Below are 26197 nucleotides of genomic sequence, written 5' to 3' on the forward strand. Positions count from 1 at the left end.
GATTATCAAACTAAGTTTAGAATTGATTTGAGGAGAATGGATCAAAAATAATTGTTATTTCAAGACATGTTGCATATGTGTAGGCTTTAATCAAGTTGAGTTTGATTCCTCATTCACTATAAACTACTCTAGGATTGCATTTCTCTTTGACTACAAAGATTAATATGAATGTTAAAGATAAGAAGTCAGAGCTGGCATGTAAAGGGACACACCTTTCCTACCTGACATGACGACTGAGCCGCGTTAATGGTAGAAACGTATTTTGATACTTAGCCATTATTAATATAAGTACTATTCTGTTATAAGATGCTTGTACCTACACTATGTTTTTCATGTAAGTGTCTCTTATCTTTCCATTTCGGCAGTTTGTTGTGAGGTGTGTGAATGTAAGCACTGTAAACATGTTTGTAGTGGAGACATGAGGGCAGAAAACATGATGCAGCAGTTTTCTGGTTCCTCTGTATCATCTCTTCTCTGTGTCCCCTTTTCTATTGCTTCAGTTTATCATAAAGATCTTCTTGTTTTTATTAGAAATGAATACCAGGTTACATTTCATTTAAATGGTTTACACCTGGACTTTCTGTAAATACATAATTACTGCGCTGTATTGAGGGTGAGGGGCTAATCAGCTGTGTTAGTGTGTAAGAATCACTACAGAGCATTACAAGCGTTCATGAGCTTCGTGTTGCTGCTCGTTTGTTGTGTTAACAGAACAGTTACACAGAATAATAATTGTGTATCAAAACTTTAAACCCCTGTGTTGTTGTTCTATATACATGCGTGCTCTCAAATGTCATTTTCAGATTCCTGTTTAGGAGTTAAGGATGTCTGCCATCAAAGGAAATAAGTGCAGACTTATTATTCTCTGGGTTTTATTGACCAACGTCATGCTGGTGCTGTACTGCTTGACGAACCGAACCCAAGTAAAGATGAGGTAAAGTTTGAAAGGAAAGCTTTATTTTATTGAGTGAAATCAGTTGATCTGTTTGCTTATCCATACTTTCTATTTACAGGGGCTTCCAACGAGACACGTGTCCTCTTAGTACGGAGAAATTATTGAAGAAAAATGTGAGTTTTCAAAGCACAAAGTCAGAAGAGTGCTCCCCCACAGTAAACCTCATGTTCATGAAGACCCACAAAACGGCGAGCAGCACCGTACTCAACATCCTCTTCAGATTTGGAGAAAAGCACAAGCTTAAATTCGCCTTCCCTGATGGCCGCAATGACTTCTTCTACCCGTCGCCTTTCCTGTGCTCCCAGGTGAAGGACTACAGGCCTGGAGACTGTTTCAACATTGTTTGTAACCACATGCGCTTTGACTATCCAGAAGTAGCCAAGCTCCTGCCTCCAGAGGCCGAGTACCTCACCATCTTACGTGACCCAGTGGATCTCTTTGAGTCGTCCTTCCATTATTATCACAGAGCAATTCCTCTCACATGGAGGATCGATGGAAAGAACAAACTGGCAGAGTTTCTGAACAATCCTCGGACCTTCTACAGCCCAGAAGCTTTCAACTCGTTCTACCTTAAAAACCTGCTCTTTTTTGACTTTGGGTTTGACAACAACCTGGAGGCTGACGATCCTCGCGTAATGAGGGATATCCATAACTTATCGAAACGCTTTGGTCTGGTTCTCATAGCAGAATATTTCGAGGAGTCTCTTATCCTGCTTAAGGACAAACTGTGTTGGACCATGGAGGACATCCGGTATTTTAAACTCAACGCTCGCAGGAGCTCATCTGTATCTCTTATGACCCCTGAGTTGAGAGTCAAAGCTTTACAGTGGAACGGGGCTGACTGGAGACTCTATCAGCACTTTAACGCTACCTTCTGGGCCAGAGTAGAGGCGTATGGGAGGGAGAAAATGAAACTGGAAGTAATAGAGCTGAGGAGAAGAAATACTGAGATGAAGGCCATCTGTATCAAGGATGGAGGTGCAGTTGAAGCCCAAAAGATTCAGGACAGACGTTTCCTGCCCTGGCAGCCAGTTGGAGAGTCTTCCATCCTCGGGTACAACATGAAGGAAAATATTGATCCAGAATTCAGGACAATCTGTGAAAAAATGCTCTCACCTGAAATACAATACTTGTCAGAGCTGGGCGTAAACCTGTGGCTTACTAGACTATGGGGTTGGTTCAAGGATGCTGTTTTTACAGTTTGAATGGGATTAAAACATTTAAAACTAAACTATAACAACGTATCCTGCAACACGTGTTTATGTCTACTTGAAACAAAGTTGTTCTCCTGTTTTTGTTCCACTTATTTCAGTTTCATTACGTTACTTTCAGGAATTTTTACTACTCCCAAATAGGCCTACAGATGGATCACAGCAAAGTTATCTCAGACACCTCCACTCATCGCTTCTCAGTTTGTCTTTCAACATTATGCTCTACAAATGTTACAATTGTGTTTACCAAATAAAACGGGTTCAGCGAGTGGGAGAAAGACTCCTCTATGTTGTTGTGCCTGAACTAGTAAAACTGGATGATACTTCATCCGAATTAAGATTTACATGTTTCAATAATATAGTTCGAAGCTTATTTGCTTGATTGTCCACTGCAAGGACAAATGTTTGTTTTTGTTGAGCCCACAATGACTTAAATCAGGGTGTGACATCTACCATTGATAATTATAATGTTGCTGAAAATGCCTTTTTGTTATTCAGTAGGACGCTTAGTGTGCCCCCTAGAGGCCTGAGGCTTAGGTTGTTTTAGCTCAATATTAGTGGCACACAAGGCATGTTTTTAGAATCCATCTAGAAAGATGTGCTTTCCCTGCATAGTGAAAATGTTTGTTATAATATAGATGTGGCAACAATGAGTAGCAGTCTGTACTCCTTACATGTAACATGTCCTCTTTTAACCACCTACTATGGAAATTGTCCTTACATAATGTGCCTTTTCATTCATGTGGTTATTGTACAGCTGCATTCATGTACAGCCCATTTTAATAAAATGCAATGTTACTGCATGTCTTAGCCTCCAGCTAGTGTTATTTTCTTAGTAGAAATACTACTGGGTGTGACAAATGAAGCATGACTTGGTGGTCGAAAAGCCCAACTGAAGCAACTGGGAAATTGAGAATGGTTAAATATCTAACACATGTTGGTGCTTTTCATTGAAATACAGACTTTGTCCTGCTCACTTGGACATTTGAATTCCCGTTGAGCTTAGTAACAGATACAAAGATGTCATAAAACTGTATCTTTGAAATGACATAATAAATACACATTAAAACAGCTGCTGGCCTATGATAAGGACAAAGAGTATCCACCCTTTGTACCTTTTGAAAAGTTTGCAAAACGGAAATGAACATATCTTCTAGAAATAACTCCTTTTACAAAGTTACTCATTTTATTTGTATATGAAGCTGTTGACACACTTTCAGATGACATGTGTGGGTAGTGTGTACCTATAAAAATGTTAGGTCAAATGCAACTAAATATATTATTTGATAGTGGAATTAATAGGTTTTGACATATGATAAATCAAAACATTGCAAGATGTGTACGACATTAAAACACGTTTAATTTAACCATTTACAATATGTGAGGAGACGAAGGCTTGACATAACAACAGGAAGGAGGTGTCAATAACCATTGCTCCATCTTCATGGTGGTCTGGACAGTCAAAGGGGTCCCACAGGTCCCACTAAGCATGACTTTGAGCACATTGTCCATGTTGACTGATGCGAGGTGTGAAGTCCAGGAAGAATGGATAATGGAAGTGTGACAACAGTTGCACTTCAGCCCTAGGTAACCCCGCGGCGTCCTATTCCTCGCCTTCCTTCTCGTAATTGTGTTGGATGTGAGTCCATAGTTTCTACAATAAATCACATATTAGGCAACGTTAGACATGTCATACGAACTGATAGGTTGCATCAACAAACAGAGTTGTAACAGGGCGTAAATGCTCGGTTTAGCAGGCAAGCTAGGTTCGTTTAGCTTACGCTCGCGCCGCTTCGCCCTCTGCTTACAAGGTCAGGATGAAACAAACATTACAACAACAAAAGGACACACTTACCCCGCGATTCATTTGCTCAAAGATAGCGTCACCACCTTGGTCAAATACTCGTTCAAATAAGATCGCTCCAACCATGATGGTTACAGCGAAAGTGGACGTTCTCCTGAAGAGCAGATTGTAGACGGTTTTAGTCAGCGCCATGTCTGTGGATTGACGGAAGCTGGTGCGACACACTTCCGGTCCAGGATTGGGACGTTGCGCTTTATGACCCTGCAAAGTTACCGTATCAGAGCATTGAGCAACGGTTAGCAGAGGATTAGCATAGCATAGCATAGCATAGCATTACTTTTGGATTTCCTTTTTCTTTTCCTACACCAGTTAATTACATACTGTGCTCTCAAAGCAACCACCACAGAGAACGACAGCACTGTTTCGCCAATGGTTTGTGCTTTTTGACGTTTAAATTCAATATTCGCAGCGATTTAAAGCAAATGTTTATATTAATAAGCATGTAACGTTAAACTAAATATACACGTTTACGTTTGCTTCGCTGGGATATCTGTGGATGTATGTGTACGAGCACCGTGCTGCTCGTTTGCCTGCTCAGTATATTTCTAAACAGTTTAGTACATTTAAAAATGTGGATGATTGTATCCTCATAATACAATAGGAAGTCATTTTCAAGGCACAGGCTATTCAAAATAAAGGCACCTCCATCACTAAACCAGCAGATGGCAGTGCACGTTAGTACCACCAGTAGTGGTAGTAGTCCTTGTTCATGATATTGCTGATGTTCTTGGTGTTCTTGATTGTAGATATTAAGCTGTTTCCAGTTTGTGCCTCCCATGTAATCATGTTAAGAAGTAGGCCGAATCTGAACATGAATACAAAAGTCTTTGATGCAAAAGTAAACAAACGAATGAAACCATAATTACTTTAGATTTTGTAGATATAAACAAACTTGCATTGATTCGAAAGTCTCAAATGTCCAAATAGATCCATACTAGGACCGTGATGATGCATAAATTGGATCTGAATGTGTTTTTTGTGTAGCTTTTTAGTCCTGAAAGATTAGTTGATTTAAGCGATTAGTGGATTGACAGAGAAGGAACACAACTAATTAATTTTACTTTTTTATTTTATGTAGATACAAGGCCGTTTTATATCACTGTATATCATCTTAGGCTATGGAAAATTGTGATCTGCACTTTTGACTATTTCTATTTTATAGACTAAATAATCCATTAATCAGAAAAATAATCAACAACATAATTGTACCTATATAGTGTGTTTGTCTAAACCCCTTTTCCCCTGAAAGGCGTTGTCTTGTTTTGTTAAAGAATCAGCTTGTGCATAATGAAACTCTGTTGATTTATCATACAGAAACCATTTCCTTCAGCACAGCTATTCTCTCACCATGTGTTGACAGAGCAGTTATGTAAATGTCTTTCTGTTTACTGTCTTTCAGCAATTTCAAATGTGACATATTGCTGGTTCGAGAACATAACCTGCACCATGGGGAGGAGATACTACTGTGACTATTGCGACCGTTCCTTTCAGGACAACATGCATAACAGGAAAAAACATCTGAACGGTGTTCAGCATCACAGAGCTAAAAAGGCCTGGTATGACTATTTTAGAGGTGAGACTTGCAGTTAGTCCTTAGACCTGCGAGAGATCTGGTCGCAACAAGAATTCAATTACAAGTTATATTTTTTATGATGTTTTTTGTGTAAATGTGTTGGTGGTATACTAAACATTGATTCTACAATTTAAAATGCTTTCAACCTATTTATGAGATTTTGATTGGATAATTAAGCATGCTTACTTTTTATTATGCCTTATTGGCTGCCCACCTGTTGACTTTGTAATGAAAGATTCTATAAACAACACTATAATTTTTCTTTTTACAGACTCTTCAGCCATTCTGTGTGATGAGCAATCAAAGAAACCCTGCAGGAAGTTTCTGCAAAAAGGTAACGGAACAGCAGTTAAAGGACACATGTATCCAACAACCAGGACATTGTATCAAATACCTTCTTTTGTTGTAATAATCCATTTTTCCTGTTTTGATTTCATTTTCAGGGATTTGTGATTTTGGCCCTAACTGCAGGTTTTCTCACATGTCCGAAGAGGATCTGTTTAACTTAAAAAGACACGTGGAAGGTAAGCGGAAAGGATGTAATTGAGAGCTTTTTAAATGAATACAACACAGTTCCCCCATGCAATGTGCCACACATTTAATGCACTTAGCATTTGCAAATATAAATTGTATTATCTAAATAACTCTATTATTTAAGTGTGAACATTGCACTCACAGATGTCACACATGACAATCATATTCCACATTGTTAATATCTTAAATGTAAGCCTGAATAGCAACTAATGATTATTTTCATTATCGATTATTATATATACATAATTATCTTCTAGATTAATCTCTTAATCGTTTGGTCTATAAAATGTCAGAAAGTAGTGAAACATGTCCATCCCTGTTTCTCAAAGTCCAAGGGGATGCCTTTAAATGTCTTGTTTTGTTAGTCTAAACCCAAAGATATTCATTTTTAATATGGTATAAAACAGAAAAAGCAGGAAATATCTATATTTCAGAGGCCGAAAACCTTTTCTGCCAATTTTGCATGAAAAATGACTTTAAAGATGAATCAATTATTTAAACTAATTGGTGATTATTTTTCTGTCGCTTTAACTATTGGTTAGCCGACCAGTCGTTGCAGCTCTGAGTGAGATTGACTTTCTTTCAGATGAAAGACAGCTCAGAGAGGACTCAGCCGACAGAATGATGCCGGGGCGAAGTACAGAAGAATGGCTCTCCAGAAGGGAAAAGAGGCGGACTGCCCTCAGTATCAAAGGGTATGCTCCTTTTTGTTTCAACACTCATTCATACATAGTTAGCATTACTAATGGCTATTCCTGATGATCTATAATTCAACTGCTCAAATATTTATCCCTGCAGAGATAAAAAAAATAAGGAGGACATCGAAGAGTGCCAAGAAGAAAGTGACATACCTCAACACCTCCTCTCCATCCCTGACCTTCCACCCTCTCTCATACCTCCTCCTCCAAGAGGATGGAAAGTCAAAGTGAACACAGAATGGGGTTGAAAGACATTTCCTTTGTGGTTCAAATCATTGTTAAGTGGATATGCCACATTGATGGAAGGAGGAATGGTACAGAATACATATGAGATGGTGTCATTTCAAAGGTTTGAAATGAGGTTTTCAGTTGAAAAAATACATTTGATATGTTGTATAGTATCGATCATGTTTGCCTAATTTAGAACTATTAATTTAATTCATTTTACTTGAGAAAAAAAAAGCAAAACATCTGTAAAGGGTTGAATGAACATAAAACACAGTAAAGTAGATCTGAGATTACATGCAGTGCATTAAAACCCTCATAACTGACATTTTGGCAGTTTGTTGTTGATTGCTCCACTAATCTGAAGTAGAGTGCCTTTATCGAGAGACTCCCCTAAGGAGTTACATTTCATGTCATGGCGTCCCGAATGGAACGGAGGATTGCTGAGCAGATGGAAATAATTTAATTTTAATCCTCTGCTGCGTCACCAGGGGAATCACTGATCTGACTGAATTTTATTTATAACCCAGCCAGCTGAAAACACCATTTTACTTCCTAAATAGTAAAGATGGCAAACTAATGATCTGGATTAAGTTGCATACTAAATTTTCCCATAAGTAGAAAGTTTGTTAAAACATTTTCTTTCTTTTTTATCAAGGAGCTTCGTGCAGATCAGATTTGTCATTGGCCTTTTTTTTAAAGTTCTGAATGAAGTTATTCCTCAACGGGTTATGCTGAGATGTATTATACCTAATGCGTTGTTTACAGCAGAAACTGATTGATTGTTATTAACATTTAGAAATAGGCTTTGCAAATGTTGAATGAGGAAGAAAATGCACACATAAGGTGTGTTAGACGTCAAGGATACACACTGCATGTTGATGTGGGAGACACCACCACAGGGTAAAGAAATGGTTAGGCTATAAAAATTCCAATTTCAATACAAGTTAGTGAGCTTGTGGCTTTATTTATCGCTGGACCCTGGGAAGCAGCACCTCCCTTTTTTCCTCCTTATCCTCTGCACTTGATGTTAGGATCAACTATGTTGTAAATGCTCACAGTAAATGTTGTTTTTATTTTATTTGTCGTGTCCTGCTTTCATTAGCGCCCACATGTCACATTTGTAAACAGAAAACTCAACAGCAAGCTCCTTTTAGTGCCTTAGTTTTTATTGGACTACATGCACCTAGACAACACTTACATTAGTGTATAATTGATGCAGTACCCTCTACATGTGCAGTTACAGAAATAAAACAGCGCTTGATATTCTCAATCTAGACATTAAAATCACTAGTAATGTCACACAGCAGATAGAAATGTTAACTAGAAAGTTTTTTACCAAGAACAGTGGAGAGAGAGAGAAAGATAATACATAAATATTTATTGGTTCTTGAAATACTGATGAGTCATTCAATTAAAAAATACATTTAGCATCAGATTCATTTTTGTCAAAAGTGATGATTTTGTAAAATGGAGTTCCCTTCGTTCTAGAATTCTTTCTAAAGTTAAGTCAAGGCATGACAGCGCAGTTTTTACAAAACAACACTACAGTCTGAATCAAATGAATAACAATTAAGACAATCCGTCAACAGAGCGTACATAAATCTGCTCATTAAAGCACTGTAACATACAGAATAGGACACAATAATTGCTTACGTATTTGACACGATAACTATATTTTACATTCACACATACCTTACATGATGTTCACATGAAGAGGTAATATATAAGAAGTTCATACATAAACAGCTACTATATTTGAGATAAAATATCTGTTTTATTGCCAGAATGATACTCGCTGTTTCGTACGTTTCCTCTAGTGATATAACTTTGATAAACTTTAAGATAAAAAGAGCAAGAAAAAATATATAGCATTTTGTAAAACTTGTCAAATTTGACAACGATTTGTTAAAGAAAGGTTAATGTAAGTGCATGGCCTTAATACACACAATAACTTGTATGTCCAGTCAACCTGGAAATGATATCAGAAACCTGATATTTATTTTGTGTTGTTTGTTTTATACAAAACATTATGCTTACATTCATAATAAAATCACATAGATTTAATGTATCACTTTTTCAAGTAGGCAAATATAACCATGTTATACTTTAAACCATATGTTGTTTTTGGTGGTCCATGTAAAAGCCAGAAAACAAAATTTTTCATGATATGTTAAATTATTGTTCACAGCATACTTCAAAGTATTTAGTATTTTGATATTGTCTGCACGTCCACAAAAATCGACATTTACAGGAAAATGTCAAATACTGAGATTTCTTTTGCAATGATTACTATACAAATTGCATAATTATTTGAATACATACACCAGAGTTCAACATTTGATCTCACACACATAGAACACTTATATCTAGTTTATTGTACATGCAAGTGTGTCGTGTGAACTAAACAGCCTTCATTGTAATTTTGTTGAAACTCTTTACTCGTCATGGTTGACTTTATTTACAGCTGGTAGCTCAGCAAATCAATCGTCCTTCACTGTGACTCATTATGACTCGTTTTGGTTGCTATTGCACAGATTTGAAACATGCAGCGTTGTGCATGTATCGCTGGCAGACTGTGAGTATGAAACACTTGTTTTACAAGTTGTGTGATCGTCACTTGACTCGAAGTCTCGGCTTTTTGCATAAATACCTATGCACACACTCTTGTCTGATACTTCTAGCGGGATTTTGTAAATTTCCTTCTTTCTTCCGCCTTTTATTTGGGCTTTACTGTTCACTTCAATTTAATTCTTGAACCTACTTCAGTACATTTTTAGTTTTTCAAACAGCTGTTTAAATTACAAATCAATCCCCAGGTGCTCAGCCGAGAAAGCTCACTGAGCTTTGAAACAAACCAATACATATTTAGAAAACGGTATCTTTAGCCTGTGGGCTGAGCTGACTGTAGTACAAAGCCTGGGGTTGAGGGTCACAGGCTGTGTCCACATGTCATTCAAACCCTCTCTTTTGCACCGCTTGTCCACAGTGTTCCTGTGCTTGGTCACCAGTTTATTTAATTAGTTTCTTAATGTTGTACTTCTCGTTGTCATGGTGGAAACTTTGGATACTTTTCTTTTTTCCACATGTTTCTTATTTTTTAAATATGATGTGCCTTTACTTCAATTTAAGATGAGCTAGGATTGTAACAGAGCAGTGATCCCGACCAGATTAACATGATTTCATGACACCCTCAATACTAACATGTTCACCATCCTAAATGTAGGGTGCTAGCATGCTAACATTTACTAAGTAGCACTACGCACAAAGTTCAGCTGAGCTTGATTTGAATGTTGCTACATGAAAAGTCATCGATCACCAAAGTTACTACAATTCATCCTGAGACATTTCACTCAAAACCACAAACGTCAATCTAAAGGTGATGATAGAGGAAACATCAGGGGATTACCAAGGTCAGCGGTGTCATCGATCACCGAAGTCATCGTTTTAGCCATGCTGCTAGCATACTTTAAATATTCCATTCAACAGATTTGTGTTTTGAATTAGTCGGGCTTCTCTATTGTAAAGATTTAGATCACAGATGCTGCTGGTTCATCAAGTTGTGTTAAACAGGACGTGAGTTGGACTTCTGGACTGGAAATCTCGACACTAAAACAAACAGAGACTTAAAATAAACACAATTATGCTGTGATTTAAAGCTACTTAATATGCAGCGCATCAACACGTTTGTATTGCTTTATTACTATCACCAGTAATATTATTATTGGGTGCATTCCAAATGGCAGACTTCTCATCAACAACATTAATTGTTTTGATAGACACAGACACAGCACAGCTATCACTACAGCACACACTTCTACAGTCTTCTTTCCTATCTAATGTCTTAGAAAACATCAGAAACTTGAATCGATGACATATTCTTTTAGGATACTAATCAGCCCTTGAAATGTCTTTCTTTCTTCTTTTTTTTTTTACCATGGTATGCTATGATTCGTGGTCACACAAAACCACTGCGTGACATCATTTAGTCCATTATACAGAGAAGCTGTGATTATCGTGGGTGTTGAAAATGTTGAACAAAACCAAAAACAGTCAAGTATTTTGGTTAATGTTGGATTTTTCATTGTCCGTCCTTAAATCTCTTCGTAACCAGCTGGTGTAGTATTTACTTCATTCCTCTGCGGAGCATTTGATTTGCTGCAATGAGCATAACGCTTATGATAAATGCAATGGCAAAGGCACAAATCAGGCTTTTACGCACACATGTGTGTTTTTCCTGTTGTGTTGGGCTTGCTGTGGAAAGATTAAGAAAACAAATATTAGTGTCTCAATAGAGCTTCAAAAATGTCTGAACAATGTATGAAAGAAGATGTGTATGCAACTTACTGTCTATGTCCACATGGGACTCTGGACTGTTCAGGTGGCTCTCCTCAGTCATGATGATGTTCTCAATGTCTTTCATAGTGAGGTGGTCACGGAAAGTATCGTAAAGCAGTCTCTTAAGCTCATCCACAGTCAGTTTCTGCATGTCACACTGGGGACACATAAAACACCAGGAAAGGTCTAATTAGCAGAGGAAAAACTTCTGACTCAAAGCCCCTCAGTGACGCAAATAAGCTGTAGGACAACAATAAATAGTGGTATACAGGGAAGCTCCTGGTGAACTTTATTTGATTATGCATCTAAATGCAAGGATATGAAGATACCGCATGTGATGTAATGTAATTATCAGAGTGGTGCAGTATGTCAGGGCCATATGGAAATTAGTTTTTTTGAAGGAAATTCAGAGAAGCACATTGGAACATAATGCGTAATATAAGAATAATGCTAGAATTAGTTCTTCAAATGATTTGATTTTACACGAGTCATTTCTATATTGTAATTTTAATTGAAACAGATGGCTCTGTGTCACGCAACAGCAGAAAAGCCAGAAGGCAAATTTACTCAAACATGGAAAGAGAATAATTTAATGGACACTGATAAAGTAAAACGTATAGACTTGAATGCTGATACTGAATACAACTTATACCTTCCAAAACACTGAATCAAAGTCTGCTCCGTGGAACTTATCAGGCATGCCAGCAGCAGAGAGTTTAGGACCAAGCAATGTGACAAATTCATCAAAGCCAACTTGACCGTCACCTGATGAAAATACAAACATGTCACTGTATAGCTCATACGTTGGAGTATATGCAACAGTCTTTTGAACTTGAGAGAGAAAGAGAGAGACGCATACCATCTATATCAAGTCTTTGGATGATAACCTCCAGCTCCACCTCATTGGGCATGTAGCCCAGTGAGCGCATGGCCATGCCCAACTCCTGCTTGGAGATGAAGCCATTCCCATCTCGGTCAAATACTTTGAAAGCCTCACGAATCTCTGTTGGGAGAAAGAGGGCAGTAATTATATTAAGAGTGAAGGGGAAGGAGGCGTAGCAGGTTAATATTGATTTATTGCTTACAATTTCACACTGTGAGCAACAGCAGGCTGGCTCAGTTGAATTCAGTTGAATTGTGTGTTTATGTTGAATTAAGGCAATTGCACTCAAAGTCATAGCTCACAAAGTAGATTCCCCTGTTCCTTAGATGTTTATGTTTTGAGAAAAGGGAGGCATACCTGATTATTAAGTATTTGGACATTGGGAATTGCAGTACAGAGAGCTTTTTAAAACGTGTTGTATTATTACAAATTGTGCAGAGGCATTAAAGGATAAGTCTGGTGATATTTTATATTTTTTGTATAGTCAATAATTCCCATGAAAATTCCCAAACCAACAATGATGTGAGCCTACTAACAAGTATTCTCTGTGTAGCCAAATCCTGACATACTTTAGTTATCCCATTGTGCTATCGAGCTCCACTGTTTTCCAAAAACTATTAAAAACAAACCAATTAGCTATGTTCCTTGATTACAATGAAAATTGCGGTTTATTTTGAATAAATCCTCATGCATGGTCCTGCTGCCATAAGTGCCCATTACTGCCCCAAATCCACAGCTGAAAATAGCAAATAGTCCCAAACAAATGCTTCTACTGCTCTTTGTTTGCCATTTTTGCCATTTTTATAGACTTTAGTAGGAGCAAATAGACTTGGGACTGAGCAATAATAGTTGTACACAGCTATATTTTAAAGTGTTTATTGAGGTGCAACAGTTAGAAAACTAGAAAGACTTATTCTCGATTGTAGAGCACCATGGAGAGAGACTGTAGTTAAATGTTTCAGCACCATGGAGAGAGACTGTAGTTGAATGTTTCAGCACCATGGATAGAGACTGTAGTTGAATGTTTCAGCACCATGGAGAGAGACTGTAGTTGAATGTTTCAGCACCATGGAGAGAGACTGTAGTTGAATGTTTCAGCACCATGGAGAGAGACTGTAGTTGAATGTTTCAGCACCATGGAGAGAGACTGTAGTTAAATGTTTCAGCACCATGGAGAGAGACTGTAGTTGAATGTTTCAGCACCATGGAGAGAGACTGTAGTTGAATGTTTCAGCACTATGGAGAGAGACTGTAGTTGAATGTTTCAGCACCATGGAGAGAGACTGTAGTTGAATGTTTCAGCACCATGGAGAGAGACTGTAGTTAAATGTTTCAGCACCATGGAGAGAGACTGTAGTTAAATGTTTCAGCACCATGGAGAGAGACTGTAGTTGAATGTTTCAGCACCATGGAGAGAGACTGTAGTTGAATGTTTCAGCACCATGGAGAGAGACTGTAGTTGAATGTTTCAGCACCATGGAGAGAGACTGTAGTTGAGGAGCGACTCTAATTATAGATGCATATGTAACAGTAATTGCACAGTTCAACGTGCAGCTAAGGGCCAGCAAAGTAATAATAATAATAACTTTATTTGTATAGCACCTTTCATACAATAATTGCAGCCCAAAGTGCTTCACAGCAAAAACATAAAACTTTGAACAAAATTAGACAGAGCAATACAATAATAACTATAATAAAGCAGCATTTTCCTGCAAAAAAAATAATAAATAGAATGAATGGATAAAGTGTGCCCTGATGTATTCTATTTTGTTACCTGGCCGGTTATGTTTTAAAATGTTTGTTTCTTCCGTTGACATCATATGGGGCAGATTCCCATTTTTTGCTACTCTAACAGGCAACTTCACAGCCATAGTACCATAGCCAGAGCACAATTGGTTGTGACAGAAGGTAGTGAGCAGGTTCATGTGTTTATAATTAACTACAACTTTTGGTAAATTATCCACAAACATTGCCATTTGGCACCTCTTCTCACCCTGCATCACAGTATTCTGTTTGAAGTGGTAAAAAGAGCAGAGGCACATCAAAGACACAGAACCTCTGTGGCTCTTTTTGATGTAGATCCTCAAATATACAAGACTCTTCAATGTTTGCTCAGTAGTCACGTGTCATTAGATGAAACAAGACAAGCAATTAGGAAAACTGAACATGTAGCATATACAATTATACCAACATATAAAGGATACAACATATGCACAATGCTGATATACTAGAAGCGGAAAAGGAAAGGTGTTGAGAAGAAGGGGACACGGCCCAGTCCCACCTCTGGGCGCTGTAGCCTATACAGGCTCTGACATTCTACACCATCAAACATCAACTAAAGCTAAAACATGGACTTATCTCTATATTCAGTTGAGGTTTTACTAGGATACTGTTGCTAAACCAAGAGCTTGTATGGAACTTAATTAAACCTTCATATTTCTCTGGAGGTACAGGGGGGTCGTCCTTCAATCACAAGGTTGGCGGTTCGAACCCCGGCTCCTCCTGTCCACATGTCGAAGTGTCCTTGAGCAAGACAATGAACCCCAAGTTGCATCCGATGGGCAGGCCTTGCCTTGCATGGCAACATTGGTGTATGTGTGAATGAGAGGAAAATTGTGTTGAAGTATTTTTTCCAGGCTCGATATAAATCTGTTTACCATTTACCATTTCTATCATGTAGAACACTAATTAGCATGCAAGTATGTGATTGGGAAAGCACCACCTGTGATTTGCATTCAAGCCTACAAGTGGACAAACACTGACCGATCCATCTTGTTTACAGGAATGACTGAAAGACTAGTTTACTAGTGATAGTCCACAGTGCCAGACTATAGCCTTGTGGGAAAATAGAAGAAACTGCTGCAAGAGGCCATTTAGATCCTCCTGAAGAGGTGACAATGTCTGTACCAAACCTGGACATATCAGACACAACATATTTCTCTAAATTACAGCTAACACTGCAGCTTAAGCGTTGTCTCTTCCTTCAGCATCACCTTAGATTCAATGTCACAACCCCTGGCACCAGTAACACAGAATACATTCACTGAGCCAGCTGAGCAGTGGCTGGACTACTGAGTGTTTCACACCATGAGGAGTGATTTTTGTTTTTAATGCACGGATGCAACTACTCGGGACAAAACTATGTCTTCACGTCTCTGAAAAGTTAGACTTCATTAGACTCTCATATTTAATTTAGCATCTGTTTTTTATTTTGTATTTTCAATTACAATAATTTTGCCATGATCTTGGTTTTTCTGCTTCCTGCTTTATGTTGAAAGGTTCACTCCCATTTGTGTCATGTCTAGTTTTACTTCCTGTCTTTGTGTTTCTCCTCCTGTGATTGTTTGCCTCTGATTTGATCCACCTGTGTCTAATCACCCTGTCCTGTCTTTGCCTCCTCCAGCTGTGTCCCATTCTGGTGATTAGTGTCTGTGTGTATAATATACCTGTCAGTCTCATTTGTTCCTTTTCAGTTCGTTGACTATGTTACCTGGTGTGTTTGGTCTTGCGGCTCCTATGTTCCCTCGCGTTCCCTCGCGTTCCCTCACGCTCCCTCCCGCTCCCTCATGCTCCCTCGTGCCATCATTTCCATCCTAGTTGGTTCTTTCAGTTTTACTTTTTTGTATTTTTTCAATCTTTGTTAAAATAAAGCTCTCTTTTTGTTACACTCAGTCTTGTTTACTGTGTTTGGGTCCTCTCCTTTACATCACCCCGTAACAAATATCACAATTCCCCATCACAATTTCTTCTTTGATTGAATTCTGATATAGAACAAACTTTGAAAGTTGATATTCATAGACACTGGACATTAATTTACCAAGAATTTGCAGAGGCAATGTAGACATTTTAATTTCCTGTGATCCCATATTTTGAAGTTAATTTATACTTCAATGCAGAAGATTGACACATAATCTGAACACCACATGGTGCCATATAGTACGCAGCCTTTGACATACATTGTAAGCTTCACAAGTTATTCATATTTAAATTATTTGACATTATCATGTTTTTATGATGTATTTTAAGGACAGTAACAGTGCATATTGCACATGTCTGCAAACATACAAGCATAACATTGAAGCATTTAGACATGGATACAGTACATACCTATAAAGAGTTTATATATCATACTACAGAACTGCCACCATTGTTGTTTAAAAAACAACTGGTAAAAGTGAGCTTTGCTGAAAACAATCAACAGACTATAAGTCCTTGAACAGAGAATCTAAGTAACCTTGCTCTGCTCTGAGGGTGCAACAGCTCAGTTGTCTAAAGTCAAGGCCAGGCCATGAAAATCCTTGTACCGCAAGTAATCAGGATTTTTCTTTTAATGAATTCAGCATTTCCCCTGCAGCAGCAAGTAATTAAGGCCTGTATGACCAAACATTTTAGGGTTCATTCTGTTGATAGGGGGAGAACAGTTTCAGAGCATTCTCGTTTTACACTATTGAGCAAATCATTAATATGGGTGGGAATCAAGTTATTGCTTCAGTGAAAAGATATTGACTGTAAAAATGCTGTAAAATATAGCCAGTGACTTACATCTTTTATGACCAACATGTCACAGTATTTTAGGGTGTCTGTAGTCTTTGAGGTGATGACATTGACTGGAACACTGAGTCAAACTAAATACGTCATCAGTGTACAGAGTGGAGTCAAGGGTAAAAACATGGTCATAGGTGTCTCCACAATGACAAATGTACTCTACCAGATTGAACAAATAGGAAACACTTTCCTTGATATATGTTGTAGCGGAGGTCATTGACATGGATATTAAAATTGCGATCAATAACAATCATAATGTCCAAATATAAGAAATATGACAAGAAAGAGAACTTTGAGGTCATATGATGCTTGCACCATGCTCTTATCACTGTTGATGTGTAAATCTGTGTGCCGTGTGGATTTTGCTCTAAATAAATATTATTGTAATTATTATTATTTTATTAAATTGTCAATAACGAAGCTACAGCTTTCCAGCTAAAGTTAGTAACTAATAAACTCAAGTCCTGTCAAATACAAATCTGATGAAGGTCGCTCTATCTGTTGCACACGGTCCAAACAAAGCTGCATTGAATTAGTGTGTCGTTACCTTTGTCTAAAATCAATATATTATCTCTTTGAAGATTCTGATAATGTTCATTCCTCACATCCTGGCGACAGGTGCTTCATCATACCCAACAGTGTATTTTGCATTACAGATGTTGGAGGATTGTGTCATTTGAGGCAAAAGGGGGGAACGCCAATTACATAGAATTATATTACATTTAACCACTTTTTGAGTTTACTAAAACAATGGTGATATGACCGATTTATTAATCTTTTGCCATCCAAGAACAAAATTACATATTGATTTCACGGCAGGTTAGATCAACAGCTGCCGACAGAATCCTGATGCTGTTTGTTTCCCGGAGAGCAAACAGGCGAGTTGATGTGTATTTGTTATACAATGTAGAGCCGTTTGTTTGATCTTATTTGACCTACTGATTATCAAATGTATTTCATTCATCATCTTAATCAAGCAGGTGTTCTCATCCTGCTCAGTTTACAGTTTACTTCCTGGCTCAATCCCAAACTTCCCCCGTGAGGACTAGGCTCTCCGAGACATGTACTTTTAGGAGCCTGTACACAATTTGTGATAAGCTTGAGTTGATGTGTCCCAAACATCAAAGAGCCCCTTTTGCCAACCCTGAGATCTAAACCCAGGACTTAAAAGTATACTGACCTTCCAAGTGAGCTAAAACAGAACATGGGACCATCGGATCCCACTGACCTTTCTGACCGACTAACAGATGCTGGTTGTTGGTGCAGCTAAAAATGTCGATGAAAATGGTCCATTGCGAGGGCTGATGCCAAAAAGCCCTCTGCTGCACAGAGTGTCAGTGCCACTGGCAGGCACAGAGAAGCCATTGAAGCTCGCTCACCTAAATAATTGGGAAAATCCCAAATAATGGCTAAGAGCCAGAAGAAGAGTGCAGGAGACCAACATGGCATTTGGAGAAAGATGACTCCGTTGTGCATCACCTTGATATCCTAAGCCTGCAATTTTCTATTTAAAAAGAAGCTCCCCAGGCATTCATGATTCCTGAGACCTAATACATTTAGGTGACCAAGCAGTAATTAAAAGATTCCCCAACAGGGGATACAAAGCCAAAATGCTGGTTATGAAAAAACGGTGAAATCTATAACTGTGACTAAACTGAACAGAAATGTGCACTTAATGGTGCACGTTAGAGTATCGTATCAACAATCTCCTAGTAATCATATTTATCTAATCATATTTTGATCTCTAACAGGACAGAAAGTGCCTGAAACAGAACTTGTCTGCATCAGTTACTATGCTTTAGAGAAGAAACTGAAACATGTGTGGGGTTCATGGTAAACAGGAGTTGCCTTTAGGACCCAAACGATGTTATCTGTGAGAAAAGCCGCACACCATCCCTGAGAGAGCCCTTTAGCGATTGTCCAGTTCTCTGCAAAGAGGCCTCTTCACCTTCAGTAACGATCAGGACATTGCACAGGAAACAGTAATGGAGTTAATACAGCAGGAGGTACACAAAGAGGTATCTTCGCTCCACAGGAACTGAAGAGAAGGGAATAACAACAGGCAGCCTCCACTCTCCAAAGTTACATAAATCACGACACTAGTCCCAAAAGGTTTTGTCTCAAAACAGCTGCAGAAAATGAACAATCTTCTATTGAGTAGGTTTTTACAGCATCCTCAGAATTCAAGTCCACAGGTGAGAAAATGTAACAAAGAGTGTCACTTTCCCTAATCGACAGTGTCCACTTAAAAGTTAAAATGTGTGTTTTCTTATCAAAAGACCACTTATTGAAGTAGTGATTAGAGGATAAACATATTCACTGGGAGATGAATCAGACTTTTTTCATTAAATAAGAGCCCCTCCCAGGTGGTTACATCAATAACGCTATGATGCCACCCATGGCATCCTCGCTCTGATAATGAAAGAGGAAAAACATGTGAATCATATTAACCAGAGGCTACAAAAGTAAATGTGCTGCACAGCTGAGAGAGCTCCATTAAGGCCTTCGCAGTGGACCAAAATAGGTTGATACAACATACAAATACTGTCAGAGTAATGAATAAATAAATAAATTATAAGAGCTGTCAAAATACCACAAAATTGTGCAGCAACTGTTAAGAACACTATTATCTTCCAACTGATGTTTCTGGCTGACTATAATATATACGTAATACGTGACATCAAACTGAGTTTGTACGGCCGGATTGATTTGTAATAGGAAATGACTTACATTAGCTTTAAGTTTATCTCTAAAGTAAATCCTATATTGAAAACCTCATTCATACACACCTTACATTGAGCCTAAACAAGCACCAGGCTTTTGCAAATCAACCACAGAAATGGATACACACAGTTCATACCATTTCAAATGATTCTGTGTGAACTGAATAAGTCAAAAATACAATATAATGAATCATGCTGCGACAAGCCCAAACTTCATTGCCCCCTGAGAAGAGTCTTATAACAACACGTACAAATAGTAACAGATGCACTGCATCGTCCCATTTGCAACATTTACATACAACACACACAGCCACTGGAGATGACGTGAGGACGTGCTGCACAAGCCCCGCTGCTACAACAACTCCTGCTGCCAAAAAGTGTAAAATACTTCCACTACCTACCTACCTTTGCAGGCTGAGTTAGAATTGCGTGACCTTCTCTTCTTGGGAAAGTTACTAAGAATGAATAACAATTAGAGCTTAACTTTTAAAGCACTCATTGCTGTTTTGCATGGCTAAATCAAATGACTTTTTACTCGTACAGATTTGACCTCTTTTGTGGTAAGATTGCATTGTGTTATTTGATCCTTGTCAAGCTTATTGTTGTTTTGTTCAACTGTAACCTTTATGAAGCTGCTTTTCCTGGCCAGGTCTCTCAAGGTTTTTTATGATAAAATAACGGCAAAGATAAAAACAAGGAAACAGGACGATTAACATGCTGCTTTTTTTTGCTGTGTAAGGTTTGTTAACTGATGTTTTCTGTTGAGAATATGTCCACATCTCCTACAGTGAGATGGAGGCATGGCTGTGTGAGATTGAATCAAGATGTGAACCCTTCAATTTGTTCACAGCCTCTTATTTGACACGCAGCTCTTCTCACCGCTCAGTTAAAATGAAAGATAATAGTAGCTTTCATTTTTGAATTTTTGTCAAAGTGCTTCCCAACTAAGCAGGATGATGTCAATGAAACATGGTTATCGTCAACAGACAAGGGGAGAGTAAGGACACCGTCTCATGATTTAGATCGTGTAAAAGCGTTAAATGTTGTTTGTTACGGTGAAGGGGACAACAATAACGACCAGACATTCGTCATTGACCACTGAGGACGCCACATTTAAACTACAGCAATGACGACAGAGCATTAAGTGCCACGTCTGTAGTTATAACCTTGATGTTCGCTGGGAAAATACAAAAGGACTAAATAAACACAGAGTGCGAAGAGCATCCATTGTAAATCACTGACAAACATCACTCTGCACAGTTTACCTACAGTTATAGATCCCTGACGGCTGTAATATAGTAACACACTCACAGTATGCACTTTTGTTGTCTGTTTCCAATACTCCATTTGTAAGCACAAAAGAAGACAGCTTTGCATACAAAGTGGAAGACGGTATACACTCCGCTACAATGCCTGACATCTGGGGGATTCTCCTGTTAGCTGTGATCTATAAATACTGTTCACATCCTCTGTCAGCGATGCACCGAGGAGTGATAAAAGCTTGAGGAGACCTCCAAGAGTGTAACTGCCGGGAAGTCAAGACTGTTGAGCCATAAAACAAGCGTGTTATCTGTTTCAACACATGTGCAGTTTAGGCGTCTGCCAGGTGACAAGGAGTTATGGGTCCTTTTAAAAAGAAAAATAAGCTATTGATTTAATTGATTGACTTAATATGTCTTGTCATAACATGGATTTATGTACAGTGTTTACTAGATATCTCATGGAGGTAATTTACAATGACTCTGAAAACTAATCACTCAAACATAACAGAATATTTCTGCAGGTCAGTTACCTCATATATACTGTATGGGCCCTTCATGCATGAATGATTCAATCGCAAAGTAACTTTTTTTTTCTTTAATTTCTTTATTCTTTGTATCTGTCCACTGCAGCGGACACCATGCGTCAAATGTAAAAAAAAAATCCTAAATAAAAAAAAGATATGTTTAAATGATAAAATCTGCGGACTATTTAATATTTATGTTTAAAAAACTAGTCAAGTGTAAATTATATCACAATTTTAAATAAAACATACAAGATAAGGCAGATCAGACCCTTTGGCACTCGAGTGGACAGCTGTATTTTAAATCGAAAAGAAAAAAAAAAGATATAAAAAAAGTTATTATTGTTAATATCTCCTCTTCATTCTGCCATTTTGAATTTATGGTGCAATATCTCAAAACGACAAAAGAAATACAAAAAAAAATACGCTGTGGGTCATCCCAGTCGTTCATGTATTATGGGCTGAACTTGACTCTGGAACTTGGATTTAATATTGCACTCATTAAATGGGGACACACTTGGCACAGCACAATGTCCACATAGACATTTTTAAAATGATGCTCAGTGAGTGTAACTCTTTCAGGGTAAATACACACATAAATGTTAAATGTGTTGAACATGAATAACATAGCGATTACTGTTATCATGAGTGAAAAAAAAAGTGATTTTCCTTCCACTGAGAGATATCCATAACTACCTAACAACCCAATGCCCGAGGTAAATCATTTAAAAGCCAAATCGTTCAAAAATATTTATAGCTCAAACTAATGAGCTGTTGGATTAGAGATTTAAAAGTCTCATATGAGCCTATGCACTGTTAGAAGAAGCAGTACTACAGTTGCTTGCACAGTAGTAATGGATTGAATCCATATCAGGGTTTATGGTTACTGCATGACACAAGGGTGAAGAGAAGAGCAGGGAGCCGCGCCACTGACCGGCCCACCTAGGCAACCATCTGTTCAAAAAACATTACCTGCAAAAAACGGTTCCATTAAGAGCAGTGAGCACTTAATCAGCCTCCCTAAAGCTCACCCAGGATAAACAATAGTCTCTCCATCCAGCGTCTGTAATCCTCACTACTGTCAATGTATTTGATATGATTTATAGAGATTACTCTAAATATTGCAGCCGATGTCCATTATGATTATGGTAAATACAGTTAATATTGCAGAAACGATGGTGATCCACACAAAATGTCTTGAGACGGCAGGATTGCAAAGATTTACAGATAATCTCTTCTTGAGTCTGGAATAATTATCCACATTTTATTGATTCATTATAATCATTTCATTTAATTGATGCATTTCAAATATAATCTGTAAGGTTATTATTTGGTATAATAACATTTTAAGGATGCTACTCGCAAAAGAAGCATCGCACCGAGGCGGTTGCTTGTTGCTTAAACATCAAAGTGCAAAATGATATTGTTATTGGCCTCAAGAAGGTTGTATTTGATATGTGATTATTATTATTTAGCTCAAAGGGTTGTTGGAGATTAAAAAATGAGATGGTTCTTTGCATAAATCTCTCACCTTCCCTACACTGTTCATCATAGTTCAAATGTGGCTAATTTAACTCTAAATCAATGTAACCTGTCACCTGTTTCATATTCACTTATACCACAAAGGCTTTGAATCCTTAGATACAGTTTGTAAACATAATGTATGCTGTGCATGTCATTATATTCTATGTAACTTTCGCTGGTTCTCAATTCCCCCTAAAGCTGAAACTGAAACTCTCTAATCTGTTTATCCAGGGAAGTGTGTTTCAGACTGTCCATGGTGGGACATGCACTGTCTCTTTGCACAACACACAAGGTCCTTTTGTCCTTGTGTGTTGTTGTTTCTCTCTCAGTGGGCACTACAATGGTAGTCCGCATGTCTCTGCAACAACGTCACCAAGAGAAATTCCTGTTAAATTAATCACAGAAGTCACAGAGGTTTGTGCTCACTTTTTCTATTGTGTGACTCGCTCTCTATATGCAACATTTGTCTTCATTAGTATCACTTTTTGTAAGCTGAATATGTTCATAAAAAGAGTAGATGTTAGGCTATATTTGAACCATATTGGACTTCATATTAAGACATGTGATACGGAATGATTTGGGTGAGAGTTAAACCAAAATCAAGTATCAAAAAGTGTATCGTGACCATATAATAATATAATATAATAAACTTATATATACATTGTTGTCTGAACTGAGGTCATCTGGATTTAATGTCTGAGAATTATTGATGTTGTTGGTGTGGATTCAAAGTCAAAGTGAAGACACAACATTAGTGAGCTTATTTCTACTGTTAGTAGTGTAATCATCTCTCAAAGCTTAATGTAAAGCAGTTCAGTGATGTGTCTGTAACCTGTTTCTCACATATCCCAAATTACACTGTGTGCATAAACACACCTTGCTAGGAATAAGCTATTATCATAAATGTGATTAGGGAGAGTAATTACACGAGTTGAGCAATTAGGGAACTTCTGCCCTGCAGTACTTAAAGATTTAAAGGATGAAACATTTATTTATTGGCTGATTTGCAGACCTCTGAGAAAGAAAGGGAGGAATCCTTCCTTAGAAAGAGAGGACCGCAGTACTGTTCACAGACCAACACCAGCAGCTGTGTGTCAAGGTGGAGCGGTTGTCGTGTAAAGGGTAGTTGCTCGGGTATGTGTGAGGTTGCTGATTCAATCTCTGTGAGCCTCTGTAAATGGAAGCAACTCATCTGAAACTCTCCTTCCTCTCTCAACAATTACAAGCAGAGGGCTCTTCAACACGCCGGTGGAGCTGCTCGGTGACAAAAGGTAGAGCGCTGTTTACCCTGGGCTCTGCCGAGGTGTGAGGCCATGTAAATGTAGCAATGCATTATGTGCTCAGTGAATCTTCCCCGGTAAAATACATTCACGGTTGAATTGTCCGTCTCGGTTCTTTCTCTCAATATTTAATGGCTCTCAATTAGTAAACTGCGGTTTGAAAAGATGTCTCCATTACCTGCATGCAACACACAACATTAGTGTCGCTCTCAATTCTTGCTTTTCCATGGCCAACCTTTTAATTAAATATATGTCGTCATTGCAGACAGTGGGTTTTCAATGTCAAATGAGTGGTTCAAAAGAAGGGCAGGCAGCCACTTGTGGGCCCGGGCAACCTGCAGACATAAGAAGAGGAAATGGAATTTCCCTCCACATAAAATACTTGGTGATATCGAATCTGATCTGAGTTATCTCTATATTGTAGTCTGCCTGGCTTCGCTCCAAATCACTGCCAGCTGTGCTTTCTCATTGTGAGGACCATTTGCCAAAACAAAACCTCCATTCTTAACAGCTATGCACTACGGTTACTCTGGCAAGAACGCTCATAATGCTTCAATTCATCTTTTAGATGGCCTAGGCACAACACTGTGCTTTGGATAGTCCTTTTTAATTAATCCCGAAATGCAATACATCACAAGAGATGAGAGGATTTAAGTTAAGACTCAAAATGAATCAATCTCCCATCTTATTAAGGTTTTAACTGCCAAAGATTTTTTGGAAATGTTGTTGTAATCTGCATTTTTATAGATTTATATGTGCCGTTCATCACAGCTCTTTTCTTTGGCTCGTATTTCTTTTGGGGGGGGGGGGGGGCAAATTTCAAGCCTTGTCTCCCTGATTCTGAAGTGTTGTCTCTTGGATCGAGCACATATAGATCACAGTAAGTGACATCTTGTGCAATTAAGTGTCACAGGTTCTATGGATACAGCCAGGAGATACGACATTGTGTATAAAAACGTTGTTTACTCACAAGTGTATGACAACGTGCCATGTATGGAGAACTCGGCAAATGTTTTTGTACGGTATGTCCTTGGAAAGTATGAGGATTATTTCCTATGTATTGTAACTATTAGAGGACATGTTGTATTGATGTGCAAAGGGGAAACAATACTGTTACAGCAACAACATTCAGAAGAGATAAACATGTGAACATATAGAACATGCAGTTTGTCTTTGTATCCCAGATTTAAAAACCCTAAACACAATGTTGATATATCTGCACCACTGAACCTTTCTAGAAGCAGACCAACAGTTTAGTGTACAGTCAGATTTGTGGATGAGGAAAAGAAGCTCACACCACCTGGAGCTGTCCAGGGTCCTGCACTGGTCTGCCAGGTGGACGTTGCATTTAGATGTAACAACTCTTTAAACATTATAATAAGAACATGCAAATAAATACAACCGACCAAACAAACAAACAAGACTCACCTTCAACCTCATCTTCAGGCAGGATAACAGGGGTCCGGTAGGTGAGGACATCTGGAATAGTGCAAAGTCCCTTGTACATGAACCTGGTGGTCACAGCACGTACTGGCATTTCTGCGAGGGAAAACCAACTGTTTCGCGATCTTCATATATCCTACCTCGGAGACAAAGGCTTTGCTACCCGTCCTCGTTAAGCACAATCTCAAGCAAATGAAACAGGAAAAACCTCCGCAAAGTTCAACCCTCGTCGTGTTTTTTTTTTTTTTTGTGATAGTCACGATAATACTGATGTGAGTAAAACCACCTTGCACTGGACTGAGTGTTTGACCAATGCAGCTTGTAAATCGCTTTTGGTTTCAATGCATAGCCTGTAGCAGATTACTGCAAGAAAGATATGAAGCACATAGGTAATGGCGTTAGATAAAAAAAATACATATAAAACTTTTACTTCATAGCCTGATGACCCTTATATCAAACAGATAAACAGGCTACTTTGTGATTCTTCTATCCACGTTTTGCTCCTGGATTAAAAAACAGAAAGATGATGAATGAAACAATATTTGCAATGGATCTATCTTCTTTGCTGTTGGCTCCACTGACTCCTACAACGCGTCTTGTTCTTTCAAACTGACTACT

The 26197-nt window shown here is 38.2% G+C and overlaps 4 protein-coding genes across 4 annotated transcripts; 2 read left to right on the forward strand and 2 right to left on the reverse strand.

Moving 5' to 3' along the window:
- The first annotated feature begins 673 nt into the window (after positions 1-673).
- LOC115017015 (galactosylceramide sulfotransferase) lies at positions 674-2160 on the forward strand. Its single transcript, XM_075074139.1, is given in 3 exon segments — positions 674-694; positions 804-934; positions 1014-2160. Coding segments are annotated over 3 exon segments (1299 nt in total).
- A 1346-nt stretch (positions 2161-3506) lies between these two features.
- Positions 3507-4207, reverse strand: uqcr10 (ubiquinol-cytochrome c reductase, complex III subunit X). The gene is made up of 2 exons (XM_029444877.1): positions 4022-4207; positions 3507-3820 (listed from the first exon to the last, which is right to left on the reverse strand). The coding sequence occupies exons 1-2, from the start codon at positions 4160-4162 to the stop codon at positions 3770-3772; spliced, it is 192 nt and encodes a 63-aa protein (XP_029300737.1). The 5' UTR covers positions 4163-4207; the 3' UTR covers positions 3507-3769.
- A 2-nt stretch (positions 4208-4209) lies between these two features.
- On the forward strand, positions 4210-8141 carry zmat5 (zinc finger, matrin-type 5). The gene is made up of 6 exons (XM_029444876.1): positions 4210-4402; positions 5430-5603; positions 5875-5937; positions 6047-6127; positions 6724-6832; positions 6936-8141. The coding sequence occupies exons 2-6, from the start codon at positions 5477-5479 to the stop codon at positions 7081-7083; spliced, it is 528 nt and encodes a 175-aa protein (XP_029300736.1). The 5' UTR covers positions 4210-4402; positions 5430-5476; the 3' UTR covers positions 7084-8141.
- Positions 8142-10867: 2726 nt separating this feature from the next.
- cabp7b (calcium binding protein 7b) lies at positions 10868-25815 on the reverse strand. The gene is made up of 5 exons (XM_029444875.1): positions 25565-25815; positions 12258-12401; positions 12051-12163; positions 11408-11555; positions 10868-11314 (listed from the first exon to the last, which is right to left on the reverse strand). Exons 1-5 carry the CDS (start codon positions 25671-25673, stop codon positions 11187-11189), a joined length of 642 nt encoding a protein of 213 aa, XP_029300735.1. The 5' UTR covers positions 25674-25815; the 3' UTR covers positions 10868-11186.
- Positions 25816-26197: the final 382 nt, after the last annotated feature.

The sequence above is a fragment of the Cottoperca gobio genome, chromosome 12 (assembly GCF_900634415.1).
Source record: "Cottoperca gobio chromosome 12, fCotGob3.1, whole genome shotgun sequence".
Taxonomy (NCBI): domain Eukaryota; kingdom Metazoa; phylum Chordata; class Actinopteri; order Perciformes; family Bovichtidae; genus Cottoperca; species Cottoperca gobio.

Excerpts from the sequence above, each read along its gene's own strand:
- uqcr10 (XM_029444877.1), bottom strand. The coding sequence starts at position 4,162 with ATGGCGCTGACTAAAACCGTCTACAATCTGCTCTTCAGGAGAACGTCC. Across the intron at positions 3,821-4,021 it reads TTGAGCAAATGAATCGCGGG|AAACTATGGACTCACATCCA; the intron begins GTAAGTGTGTCC and ends GATTTATTGTAG.
- zmat5 (XM_029444876.1), top strand. The coding sequence starts at position 5,477 with ATGGGGAGGAGATACTACTGTGACTATTGCGACCGTTCCTTTCAGGAC. Across the intron at positions 5,604-5,874 it reads CTGGTATGACTATTTTAGAG|ACTCTTCAGCCATTCTGTGT; the intron begins GTGAGACTTGCA and ends TTCTTTTTACAG. Across the intron at positions 5,938-6,046 it reads CAGGAAGTTTCTGCAAAAAG|GGATTTGTGATTTTGGCCCT; the intron begins GTAACGGAACAG and ends TTTCATTTTCAG.
- cabp7b (XM_029444875.1), bottom strand. The coding sequence starts at position 25,673 with ATGCCAGTACGTGCTGTGACCACCAGGTTCATGTACAAGGGACTTTGC. Across the intron at positions 11,556-12,050 it reads TTGATTCAGTGTTTTGGAAG|TGTGACATGCAGAAACTGAC; the intron begins GTATAAGTTGTA and ends ATGTGTCCCCAG. Across the intron at positions 11,315-11,407 it reads GTCCCATGTGGACATAGACA|CAAGCCCAACACAACAGGAA; the intron begins GTAAGTTGCATA and ends ATCTTTCCACAG.